Genomic DNA, 13,607 nt, shown 5'->3' with positions numbered 1-13,607 from the left:
TGTGCATCATAAACAAACGATAGTTACTCTATACCAGGAGAGAGGGGAGGGAAGAGAGAGACTGAGAAGAAAGGTGAATGTGAAAGGCAAGAGGAGAGGAGGAAACAGCTTGACAAGGTATCTTATCTTTACTGTGTTCCTCGCTGTGCTCAGGCTTTAAGCTGCTTGCTGAAAGGTGGAACACTGAATTCATGCAGCAGGTTGTGCGTGTTTTTTTTTTGCGAGCTGCTCTAGCAGAAAAAAGCTGAGGGAAAAGCAGATACTATTCACAAGTCATCTCATTTGTGCTCTCATTTGGTATGTGCAGACTGTGTACTCAAACTGTGACACAAAGTTTGAATATCTTCCCTCTTTGTCGCTCACTACGGTTGCAAATAAACACACAAATGTAGGTTGTCACACAGACATGCTGGCACGCACATACATGCACAACGTCCAACCCGTATTCCAAATAAAAGGTTTGCCCTGCTACCGAACACAACAAGTCAGACAGGCAGCAATTAAGAAACAGATGTAATCAAGAATCAATAGCATGTATGATGTAGAAGTACATCAACCTGCAGTGCAGACAGTAAAATAGTAGACTAGAATCTGCAATTGTTTAAAAAAATCACCAAAAAGTCAACTATACCCTGCATGACTATTTTCTGATGCTATTAAACGTTTGTTTATGTGAAAACTTCATCTATGACTCAAAAACTTCAGTTATATGTGAGGAAAAATGTATATTCTATATGTACATGTATGTATGTGTGTATATTTATTTATGTAATTATATAGTTTAATTTCTATGTGTTAGATGTGTTAGAAATATTACTCTGGAGTATTAGACAGCGCTACAGGAATGAAATACAGTAAGCTGTGCAATCTTTGTTGAGAAATTCTTCCACTCAACAATGACTTACTCAACAAGCTCACCACTTTTTTTTTGTTCTTTCTTCCAAGGAAATTGCCACACTTGTAACAGCGTTGTTTCCAAATGCCATGTTGGTAATTCAGGGGTTAATGAGGTAGTTACAATGCTATTAATCAATAACCTCCTCTTAGGAAAGCAATAAATAACACCACAGGAACTGAACTGCCAGCAAACTTCATACCTGCAGTGGTTCAATAGCTCCAGCATAGTTTTTAATAACGCTGCAGTCAAATATTTGTGTATTCTGAGCTGCTCTGTGTTAGAAAAGCAGCCATGTACTGTTTGAGAAACCGTGTATGTGTTAAAAAAAAATAGAAAAAAGAATGCCGCTTCAGGCTGCTATCTCCGATGTCATCACTGAATTAGTTGTGGTTGACCTAATGCACCTTGTTTGAAAGCTATTTCATGGTCTAATTGTTACTCATGGAGAACATTAAGGTAGCACTGTGTCTGCTCACATCTAAAGGCCAAGGAAAGTGCTGTTGGTGAGCGAGGCGGTTGATGTCAAAATACAAAATGTTTTGGGCGCAAGCCTTGCACGCTCTTTAGTAGAACATGTAAACATTTACACAGGGGTATGAGTCAACCCATTCCCCCTGCCTTTTTTCTCTCTTTTCTCCTCCTCTTTCTGGTTTGTTTTCTATTTTCTCTTCAAATCCTCATGACACAGGCTCTGTGTTGCTCTATTCTAGCGTCTGCTGTGTTACTCTTACTGATCAGCCTTCCTGTTGCTGCAGAGGAACTGTGTGCAGAGAGATAAGGATTGTGAGAGCACATGCTTGCATTGGGGAGGCGGGGGGAGGAGAGAAACAGTAACAGATACAACATGAAGGGCGAAAGGCTAGCTAATTAGGACATTAACAGGCATCATCGCAGGTCCCGCGGTTGTTTTTGCAGCCTGGATGTCTCCAGGGTTGGAATGTGAGACAGAAGCCACAGCCACCTGGACACCAGATGGGGACAGAGGTCCTGTTTGGGCCGTCCGGTTCCATCAGCAGCAGCAGGACTCAAACAGAGCTGAGGTGGTGAAATGCCAGAAGAGCTCTCCTCTGCGAAGCTGTCGGAGCTGAGGAACAGACAAACCTCAAACAAACCTGCACAGGCAAGGATTAAGGAGACCTGCATAAATCCAGGGAACAAGCTGAGGAAGTGAAAAGGGGTGAACTGGAGTTTAAACATCCAGGGCCTGAGGATCGCAGTGCAGGATATGCATGTTGATGCACTTTGACTCCTCTGGCATGAGACACGGGGGACAACAGGACTAAAGGGAGGATCAGATCTTGCTCTGGACTGAGGGTAGTTTGCGCCACGTATGGCAGGCTCTGTCTTCCTCAGACGTGAGTCGACGCACTAAAAAGTCAATGAGGGGGACTGTGTGGGAGGCAGACAGCCAAGCAGAGCGAGACAACCAGTTTTAAGTGGAGGCTGGGGGAGTCTTCTTTAACTGGTCGGCTCCGCCAGGGCCAGAGCAGGCAACGATGAGTCAGAGGAAGCTGACACGACAGCTGAGGTTGTGGGAGAGTCCTGAGGGTCCACCTCCTGCGCCCTCTCTCACCTCACCTGTGTCACCGGTGGACCTGTCTCGCGGACACGGGGGCTCCGCTCTGTTTCGGCGTATGAAACTGAACCGCAGTATTCAGGAGCGCAGACGCTCATCTCAATGTATATGCAGGTAAAGGTCTGCATCAATGGCACTGATTTATAATTTCACCCATTCTTCTCTAAGAAGCTGCAGTGATTTGTGATTGTTCTGCATCAGCTCAGGTGAGGTGTGTGCATTGTAAACATTTGTGCAAATGTTTTCTCCCTAAAGAAGATTTCAGAGTAAATTATTCCATGCACACACTTTAATAGGCTTAGTCAGATCGATTAGATTAGTGGAAGTGCTGAATTCATAATGCTGAAGTCTCATAATTACACTCAAAATTTTCAGAAAAAAATAAAAATGGGGATTAGCATGTGCAGCTTGCAGAGGGTCTCCCTGGCAGACATTTTTGATGTGTTTTTCATTAGTGGGGAAACTTGTTTAATGATAATTTGATCTGTAGCCATATTCACAAAGCCCTCTGGGGAGAGGGGTGGCTCCTGATTGGCCAATTCAGAAGTAAATTCTAAAAATATCACACTTCACGCTTAATTTTAGAAATCAAACTGAAAACCGTTCACAACTGTGTTGATAAAAAAAAAAGTTTGAGAACTTTAGGAGACGTGGGGAGGTGTTGTGGAGATAAAAGTTATCCTACATTAAAAATAGATGCTGCCGCTACACTGCAACCTGCTTCCCTCTCTGTCCCTGTCATCCCAACATTTGACGGTAGCCTGAAAGCGACAACTACAGATTCATATTATTATATATGGAAGTCTTGGCTTGTAGCTGTTTTAGAGTATAATAAACCCAATAACAACTCAAGCAGTACATTTTTCAGAAATGTCATCAGATAAATTGGTATCTGTCTGTACTGTTACCAAACAATTGTCCATCATTTTCCTGTTATATGATGCCAAACTCTACAACCCCATTCAATCAATACTGACTTCATTTCTTAGCCGCGAGATCGAATCTACTTTCATCACAGAGAAAGTTGGAGTTTTGTGGAGGGCTGCTGGAGAATAAAGAGTTCATGACTGCAGGTGTCGGTGTAAAAGAGACGAGTGCAACCTGAGAAGCGTGTTGCCGTGTCCCCTTTGGCTGAGCTCGTCTTTGAATGGATCTGGCGGATTACTTTCAGCCTTGTGTTTTGGGTTTAATGTTAATCAGCGATGCGTTGGCCTGACACTGCTGTGTTTCATTCCCACACAAAAAGCAGAAGGCAGACATTGATTTATATGATGGTAAAGGTCAATAACAATGTTGCTTCAGTGTTGGATATCTGGTATCCATGTTGTCTCTTTTCTTTTGTTGGTGATGTTTCCTGATTATAACATAAGTAGTTTTATTATGTAAAAGCGGACTTTATAGTGATGTCAACACTCTTGGGTTTTCATCCTGAAACAGATCTGAATCCAAATCAAAAATCTCAATCACCGCGTTCCTCTGACAGACAGCTTTGGCCCAGAGAGAAGCTGCAGTTGATGTGGCTCATTTTGCTCACTTAAACATGACTTGCTCTAAAATATGATTTGTCAGTAAAGTGTAATTCTCAAGGCGGCCCGGTGGCAGTCTGCCAATCCAACAGCAGCACAGAGTCACAGCTGCATGGGTTCATGCTGCAGCATCTGTCACATCTCTTTCTTCAACTTCCTCTCTCAGAACTAGAAACAATAAAAGTGGATGGACTCATCGCATGTGTTTGGGTGTCTAGGCTTATCTTGCCACTACCTGCTGTCACTATGAGATAAGAGAGGTAGCAGTGAAACAAGCACTTAAATTAAATGTAACAGATATTAACCCCAATTTCTCCTCAAACCCTTCAGTTTCGATTCGGAGAATGGTCCCTCGCCAGGCCGCAGTCCCATGGATTCGCAGGCGAGTCCTGGGTTGGTGCTCCACCCTTCTTTCCCCCAGAGCCAGCGCAGGGAGTCCTTCCTGTACCGCTCAGACTCAGACTACGACACGTCCCCCAAAACCATGTCACGCAACTCCTCCATCAACAGTGAGGGGTAAGCACGAAGCCATCATCCTGGATCCATCACGCAGCAAGCAGAATTCAAACATGTTTTTTAAATCTGCAGTGTCCAGTCAGTCACAAACACACACACATTCTCTCTCTCTCTCTCACACACACACACACACACACACACACACACAACAGTTACTGCACATTATCCCAATCAACACAGCAATGGTTGTGATTGTAATTATGCAATCATTATGCTAATGAAATCATGATGAATCCTCTTAGCATTAACTGTTGTGCTCTGTTTCCTGGCTTGTAGCTCAGTAAATTTAAACCACCTAAAACCTTCCATTAGTATTTCAGGGCTATTTCTCTGTTTAGACCCACACAGGTCTTCGTAAACATCCAGCTCACAGATACAGCCTCTCATATAAACACTAATACCGAGCGTCTCAGCCACCCAAACCGCTCGCGTTCATCTCATTCCCTACTTTTTGTTTCCATCTTTTGTCCTGCAGGCACACCGAGGACATGATTGTCACCCCTTTCGCTCAGGTATGTTTTCCTTATGCACATTGTCTGACATGTTTAATTGCTGTAAATGACTAGAAACAGTGGTTAATTAGTGCAGTGAACTTGTCCCCCCCCCGGTTCCCTCCCTCCCTCCTTCTTTCCCTCCTACGCTGTCCATCCATCCCCCAGGTGTTGGCCAGCCTACGAACCGTAAGAAGCAACTTCACCATCCTCGCCAATGTCACAACACCCACTAACAAGTCAGTATCATGCTGTCAAACACCCCTTCCCCCCACTTACACTCGTCACGACTGCCTGCTTAGTCTGCAGTATGTGTTTGCTAATGTCTCCCTCTCCCTGCTCCCGTGGGAAACACTTTTGCCATCATGATTAACCAGTTTATGATTACCAGGCTATGTTCAAGGAAAATATGATCTGCATTATCTGGCATCTCTCCAACTCACTGGCTGAGGACTGAGCGCAGAGAACACCATGCCTCAGATGTATGTCCCTGACTCTGTACCCAGACGATGGAGACGGTCAATAACTCTAAAATTATTCTTCTTTGTAATGCAGTAGACATAAGGAGCTCGCGTTGGCAGGCTTTTAGCTGGACGTCAATATGATATATAAAGCAATGCACCACAGCATTATCAGCATCTATAATTATGCAGTGTTGTGCCCTGAAAATGCCTCCCTCACGACACAATTAGGAAAACACGAAGGCTATCTGAAAGCAGCGCAGAGCTCATGCTTTGTTTTTGACAATCCTTGGATTCTTGAATGTTTGAAGTGAAACAAGGGAATTTTTATGCACTTTAAAAAATTCACACATTGCAGTGTTATTCAATATTCAAAGACATTTTAACATAGACATGCCTTTGTCTCTTCTTAGGGGCATATAAATGAATAAGATACATAAAAATATTCACATCCCCTCTGTGAGCCCAGCCTTTTGTTGCCTCATCATGTAATGCTGAATGTGTGTTGATCCCCAGCAGGGGGCAGCAGCGTGTGCTTCTCCACCTGATGTAATGATGTGTTTGTCCACAGGAGGTCACCAGTGACAAGCCAACCCACTGTTCCCCAAGCTACACTCTCTGGTACGCTGTCAGCTAATTAAAACTCTAAGTCCAAAGAGTCCCACAGTCCCCTCACACGGCTTAAGGACACACTAAGGCTCCCACACTCCCCAAATGCATCATCAGTAATGAAAATGACTGCCGAACAGCACAGCACATCATGTGGCTATTACTGAGGAATTTTTTAATTAACTGTACTGCATACATTTTCTGAGACTGGCTAGCTCTTAAATTACTCATTCTAATGTTTAAGATACAAAAGGCATACGTGTTGAGAAATAACAAAGCTGATGTTTGGAGTTTAATCTCTTTTCATACATAGACGTATACAGGACACGTATGTAAAGCTTAATTTTCACTCCACAGGATCTTTTTTCCTTCGCTGCACTGAAACTGAGAGAAAATGCTGCTGTTTTTGTGAGAGGACAAAATCTAACCTGTTGTAAAAATATTGCAAGCAGCATTTAATTTACCCTGCAGAGCTTCAGATGTAGAGTGCCTGACATTTTTATTCAGTTTTCACCAAACACTTGACATTAAAGGCACAATCCGTTTTTTTGACCATAGAAATTACATGTATAATTAAATAGTTTGAACAACAGATTATTTTTATGACTTGGATGATAACAATTTAGTCCTGTTTTATTGTGTTTTCACAATCTGGGTGCAGAACACATGTACAACTTGTCTTGTCTCAGATCTGACTCCAAAATTGTTTCATGACTTCTGTTTCTAAATGTATCAGAAAACACCTGTCAATCAGTTTTAGAGTGATATTTTGAATTGAAATTCTAAATTTTGCTTACTTTTACTCTGTAAAACATAAAACATTGTGGCTCCATCATAAAACCCAAATACCTTTAATTCACTTGTTCTTACATACATTAATGACTTGCAAATGAGCTGCAGCATCACATATTTTGAATTTTGCTGGTGTGTGTGTGTGTGTGTGTGTGTGTGTGTGTGTGTGTCCTTCCCAGAGGAGACATACCAGCAGATGGCTCGGGAGACTCTGGAGGAACTGGACTGGTGTTTGGACCAGCTGGAGACCATTCAGACCCACCGCTCAGTCAGCGAGATGGCTTCCAACAAGGTGCACACCTGTCCACACGCAATCATGTTCACTTACATTTTTGCTGTCCTTCAACCTCCAGGTTAACTCAGTATCAAGCTTGTTGATGAACAACATATAAACTGTATTTCCCGGTTAACGAGAACCCTTCATCACATCACATCACGAGAACTAATTATTATTGGCTTGCAGCTGTATCACTCAGTGTACAAGATGCATTATAGCCAACTTCCTGTTTATGCTTCCACTCCACAAATATATACAAACAATGCAGCTTCACCGTATCCGTAAAACTCACTCATTAAAAACACTTTTAAGAACCTTTTAAAAACCTTCATCTGGCTTGTCCAGTCTCCCATAATACCTGTCACATTGAACATTCACACATTTTCATGTAACATAGTTTAGAAAATGACTCATTAGCTGCTGAAGTAATCATCTTCTGCATTTTTTACTATAGATTGCATCAATTTCCAGAGGCTTGTTAATCAGTGTTATTGATTCATGAAAATAGTTGTTTCCTGGGTTTATTTGCAATCCTTTGGTAGAAATTGTGTTGATAAATAATTCATGCAGGCTTTACCACATATGTCAACCACCCCTGGGTTTTATGGCACTTGTTAGACTAAACTGTCACATATGTCTAGTTAAGCATTTGTGTTTCTAACTGCTAGAGATGCATGTGTGCATTGTGCAGTAACCTACTGCATCTACATGCCTGTGAGAGTGCACATGGGCAGGCTTCTCAACTATACATGCATCTATAATTGTGGGTGCACGGGACAGATAGAGAGGGAGAGAAGGGAGCGAGGGTGATGGTCTGTGGATATGGAGGACATGAGAGGGAGGGGAACGGGCCCTGATGCTGAAGTCTCTTCTGTAACCTTGGTTGCTATCGAACAGCAGCAGGGTCTGCCCTTCCTTTTTAGTTATTGGCTTGCCACTCTGACCACAAGCCATGTGGTTTGGGCAACAACCAATGAAATAGAGGTGATGCTCCTTTAATAGTGCTCTGTCTTAAAGAGACAGCACCGTGTACCTTGTTCATTTTATTCTAGAAATTCTTCCCGTGTTGCACACACTGTCAACTAATGGCAAGGTTCTTCATCTTTATAATCAGTGCAGCTTATGATGAAAGGGCTGAGGAAGAGATAAAAGGAGAGTGTCTAAAAGACATCAATTATGTGTATGTGTGTGTGTGTGTGAGTGAGTGCGCGCACATACAATGTGAAGAGGGAAGTCTCCTGGGGTAAACAGTCTCTATGAATATGTTGCCGTCTTTTAGCTGCTGCAACTAAGCTACAGAAATCCTCCACACTGTGCCAACATGGAGGTGCACATGAATATTCCCACTCAGTCTCTCACTCTTACTCACACCCTCGCTCACACACATATTTTCAACAGACGTACATGCTGTCTTGTCGCACATGCGCACTCAGGCTGAGAGCAGAAGCGAGCACAGACACACACACATACACACACACTCACACACATGCATGCGCCTGCAGCCACACTGCCTGATTAGCTTGCGAGAGCCGTCTACAGCATCCAGGGAAATGGCGCAAGAGGCAGAGCATTGGAGGAGGAACGGCAGCCTAAAGCGGCAGGATTAGACCTCTGGCATTTTGGACAGCTGAGGCATGGATTGACTTGGAGCAGGGGACTGGGATACGGAGCTATCAGGAGGCAGCCAGACTGACTGTGGACTGACTGTTGCTGGGATCGGTGTGAGACGGTACAGGCGGGCTGATGCACCGGTAGGACTGGGCCGGGCCTCTGGATCCGTACCGTGGGGGAGGGGCAGTCGACGCAGGGAGAGGGAGCCTGTTTTTCCAGACCACAGCTTTGGTGTGATTCTTCAGCCTGACCGTCTGCCACAGGCCTGCCTGCATCCCTCTCTGTCTCTTTCTCTCTCCCCCTCTCATCCTCTCCATCCTTGTTTTTCTCTTGCTATTATCACCTGTTTCTCCCTTCCTCCTTCCCCGATGTTCCTACTGTCATCCAAGCTCCCTTTACCTCCATCATTCGATACTACTGTCATGTTTCTGTCCTGCCGTCACCATCACTCCATCCCTCTCACCTCCATCATCTAAATTTTTTATTACTGTTTGTCAAGCAGCTCAGCTCTCTCAACATCATTTTTTCTTTTACATCTCTCAGATCCCCACTCATATCCTCCATCGGCTCTTCTCTGTGCCCTTCAGACGGTCTCTCGCTCCCTCTCCTTCTCTGTTTCCCTCCATCTTCCCTCTTTCGGCTCCCATCCACCTCTACCCTGCAGTGACTGTACATTTGGGTCAGTCTGCTCAGCAAATGGGATGAGATGTAGTCTCCACAGCAGCCGGATCCAGGGGGCTCCTGGTCTGCCCATCAGGGGGACCCTCATCTACGGACCACATTGAGGCTGGAGCCTCTGGACTGACTGGGTGGCCTGCTTCAGGGTGCTGCATGTAGGCAAGGACAGTCTGCACCAGCAGCCCCTACCCTCACCCCCTTCCCCCGTTCCTTCGCCCCCTCTCGGGGCAGCCGTCACTCTGGAGTGTCCCGGCTTGACTGGCTGTGGCCTCTCCCCACACACCCTGACGACGCCCTCATGCCACTGGGGCACCCACAGTGCCCCCACCCCGCTACACTACCGCACCTCCTGCCTGTGCCATCGGCCCAAACCCCCTGTCACCCTCAACATGGGTGTAGTGGAGGCCATTGACCCCGCGCCATCCCCCTGCCCCTCGCCTGTACCAGGGGGCTACCGGCTGCCCCGCTCCTCCAGCTACAGCCCCCTGCAGGGGAGGGCAGGGGCAGAGCTGGACCTCGGTGCAGCTGCTGGAGGGGTTCTGGAGGGGGGTGGGACGGCGGCGGAGCGCAGGACCCCTTTAGTGGACCTGTTCTGTGAGACCTGTTCCAGGCCCTGGCTCATCGGGTGGTGGGACCAGGTAGGACTCGGAGAGCTTGCAGAGGGCAAGAAGGCCTAGCAGTGGCCATCTTGGACAGATGTTGTGGACTCTTCAAGTGTTGTGGCCACATCTATGCATGCATCAACATCCCATCTATACCTTTTTGTGATCCAACCATGCATGAAGGTGTCAGTTAGTGAATTTTATGTGTTTCTAAGCAATCATCTAATAATGTGCTACATGGGACTCAATTCATGATATACTGAATTTATGTGGTGAAAAACAGTTTTGTGGGTCTGACAGCAGCTTTGTGAGAAACTGTAACTGTAAGGCAGAATATTGGTGAGTGTGTTCCTGTACATAATTTCTACATGAATCCACTGAAGGGCAACAGTGATAAAGGCACAGAGTTTATTAACTCTGCTCTATGTGTCTACATTCCTGCAGCACTGTAAACAAAAAGACAATATGCCTCTAAAACTTCATCCTTCCATGGCTGGTCTACATTTCTGTCCTATGAGAATACACCAAGCTGCTTAAAATCAAAGAAAAGGCTTAGGGACTTTGTGATAAGTAGTCTAGCCATCGTTACTGCAGGTACATTGCAGTGTCCCATAATGTCCGTTTCCATCCTCCACACCTGCGTCCCACATCCTTCTGTCTCTCTCACCTGCTACCCTGAGGCTGGCCTCAATACAGACTCAAGGAAGCCAAGCGTGTTGTCACTGAAGGACAAAGCTTATTGTCTCAGGACTGAGTAGCTCTTTCTTTTTGTTCCTTTTGTCCTCAGATATGCCAACATGCTATATGCACAAAAATGTATGACGGTAAACACTGTGTGAGCTTTCTGATATGTCAGGTTTGCATTAGATGAGGTATCCTGTCACTGTGCTGCCAAAACAAATTGTGGCCTTAGTCTTTACTGTTTTGTTGAATGACATTGGGCACATTATGAGTTGCATCTCTGCTGACATGTTTACAGCCTTAATCAATCAAATGTACAGGCCATAGTTAATTTAGCACATGTGTTCTTTCAGTTATTAATGTATGTTATTCATGATTATAGACAGTTAGAAAAATGAAGCCCTCCTGGGTCCCTCACATATGCAGGTGTACAAGTGTACATGTGTGTGTTCGTGGTCATGTCTGTGCAGCGTTTGCATTTTTGCTTCATTAGTCAGTGTCAGAGGAAGAGTGTTGTTTGTCCTGGCACTCGGACTGGCACCGTGGAAGTGTTGGTTGGCAGCTATGACTCAGCGTTACAGCATTAGGGAAGGAAAGAACGAGAGAGAGCAAGAGAGAGAGGAGGAGGATCGGGCTGAGCCTGCTGCCTAAGTGTGCCACTGGGCTTGACTTGCTTTCCTGGTCCCTGATGACTGATTCTGCCTGACTGCGTCTACGAATTGCTGTCAGAGTACCTATTTGCTTTGTCTATCGCGTAACAGGCACCAGGCTGGATGGAATGTGTGGCGAAAAAGAGATAACTGTGAGGAAAACAGTGAAAGATGGTGGGAATGCATGAGGTGTGTGAAATGGAAGTGGAGCCTGTGACAGAGGAGGATTCTGGGGCTCGAGGGCAGCAGTGGAGAGTGTTGTTTACCTCGAGAGGGAGGGAGGAGCAGATATAAGGAACAGAGAGACGTAGAGAGGAAGACAGCAGAGGAGGGGAGGGTTGACCTTGGTAAAGGTCAGAGACACCTGCCTACTCCCTCAGATTGTCACCCAAGCAGCCACCGCTCTCACATCAAGCTGGAGGACTGACTGTGAGGGGGCAGTTGCCAAGGCAACCGCACTGGTTGCCATGGAGATTGTTATGTGTGAAAGATCAGTCAGTAGGACAGAGACGGAGGGGTCTTGTCCGTATCGCATTGTGCCTTCGCATGGCTTGCGCGACACGTGACTGTCGAGCCTCCAAAGGCCGCATTTATCTATAGGAACAGAAACTTGCACGAAAGCCGAGGGAACGTTCAGGAATAGTGTTTTCTGTCTGCAGGGATAATGTATTCACTTAATCACATTTGTGCCTGTACTGGAAGGACCTGCAGACTAGTTGTTCATGATTACCACTGTAGATGTATGGAGAAAAATACATATAAACATGCCAGCATATAAATACATCGCAATCAAAATGCAAGCACACTGAATTGGGGTTTTGAACACTATGTTCTCATAAAGAGGAGGCATGATTCATAATTGATTTTCTCACCATTTGGTGAATGAAGCCCTATTGAGGGTGATAATTTATTTTCTCATATTTGACTCACAGGAATGTTTTGTTATGTATCAGTACAAATGGAATCTAAAGCTGAAAGTTAATCATTCTGAAGGTTTACCAATCTGTTTCTCAACATATTTTGGATATGTCAGTAACCCCTCATGCTTCTACGGTGTAGCTACTATTAAAGTCACTCACTTCCTGTTTCTGTCTGTCCTTCCCGCAGTTCAAGAGGATGTTGAACAGGGAGCTGTCCCATTTGTCTGAGATGAGTCGCTCAGGGAACCAGGTGTCAGAATACATCTCCACTACCTTTCTAGGTAAAGCAAATCTGACATCTATCTGTGACCAACCATGACAGCAATCCATTATAGCTTTACCCTCAGGTCAAGCACAACCCATAAGTCTCCTGGCAAACCTCTGACTCTTGCCCCTCCAAACCCCAGATAAGCAGAACGAGGTGGAGATCCCATCCCCAACGTTGAGGGAGAGGGAGAAGCCAATGTGTCACATCAGTGGTGTGAAGAAGCTCACGCACAGTTCCAGCCTTTCCAACTCCGCCATGCCTCGCTTCGGCGTGAAGACTGAACACGAGGATGCGTTAGCCAGGGTAAATACATCTTCAATTGTCTTAGTTTTATTGTGTTTGTGTTTTATGTTTTATGTTGTTCTGTTCCAAAGAATTCTTTTGCCAAAAAATTAACGGATGAACTGAACCAAATAGATGTAAAAGCTGTAAAAGCAAGTTATTGCCTAGACATGCACTCATAAACCCACACGGAAGATGAAGTGGACCACAATCAAACAATCAAACAATGCCATGTAGCCATTAAACATGCATCATGCTGCAAATTTCACGAAACCTAATCACAATATAGTCTAAAGAAGACACAACTGTAGTATCATGCACTTTTGTTGACTGTTGTACAGTTGTGTGCTAATGCTGCCTGTTGTGCCTTCAGGAGCTGAACGACTTGAACAAGTGGGGCCTTAATATCTTTCACGTGGCAGAGTTCTCCAATAACCGACCCCTCAGCTGCATAATGTTTGCCATCTTCCAGGTGAGAGATGGAGAACCTGAGCTTTAACTAGAAATGGATTATACAATATATCATACAGCATGACTTACTTGTGACCATAACCCCTGGGGACTGTCTCTGCTGCAGGAAAGAGATCTACTGAAGACCTTTCGGATCCCTGTGGATACATTTGTCACCTATGTGATGACCCTGGAGGACCACTACCATGCCAATGTGGCCTACCACAACAGCCTGCACGCTGCAGATGTCACTCAGTCTACTCATGTACTGCTATCCACACCGGCTCTAGATGTAAATACCTCTACTGGTCTGCAAAAG

The 13,607-nt window shown here is 45.1% G+C and overlaps 1 protein-coding gene across 3 annotated transcripts in view; it reads left to right on the top strand.

Annotated features, from left to right (window-relative positions):
- pde4a (phosphodiesterase 4A, cAMP-specific) overlaps window positions 1–13,607 on the top strand; it is a 39,943-nt gene that overhangs the window by 21,082 nt on the left and 5,254 nt on the right. Inside the window, exons 1-10 of one of the 3 annotated variants that reach the window (XM_076751686.1) lie at window positions 2,349–2,588; window positions 4,331–4,516; window positions 4,992–5,028; window positions 5,176–5,246; window positions 6,040–6,089; window positions 7,049–7,161; window positions 12,476–12,569; window positions 12,696–12,859; window positions 13,212–13,310; window positions 13,416–13,580. In XM_076751686.1, the coding sequence (XP_076607801.1) occupies window positions 2,395–2,588; window positions 4,331–4,516; window positions 4,992–5,028; window positions 5,176–5,246; window positions 6,040–6,089; window positions 7,049–7,161; window positions 12,476–12,569; window positions 12,696–12,859; window positions 13,212–13,310; window positions 13,416–13,580 (1,173 nt within the window). In that variant the 5' untranslated portion in view covers window positions 2,349–2,394. Of the gene's footprint in view, window positions 1–2,348; window positions 2,589–4,330; window positions 4,517–4,991; window positions 5,029–5,175; window positions 5,247–6,039; window positions 6,090–7,048; window positions 7,162–8,620; window positions 10,074–12,475; window positions 12,570–12,695; window positions 12,860–13,211; window positions 13,311–13,415; window positions 13,581–13,607 lie in introns of those variants that run through there. The other 2 variants (XM_076751685.1, XM_076751688.1) reach the window with 2 other exon arrangements.

Source organism: Chaetodon auriga, chromosome 16, assembly GCF_051107435.1.
Source record: "Chaetodon auriga isolate fChaAug3 chromosome 16, fChaAug3.hap1, whole genome shotgun sequence".
Classification (NCBI taxonomy): Eukaryota; Metazoa; Chordata; class Actinopteri; order Chaetodontiformes; family Chaetodontidae; genus Chaetodon; species Chaetodon auriga.
This window is presented reverse-complemented; position numbering and strand designations above follow the sequence as displayed.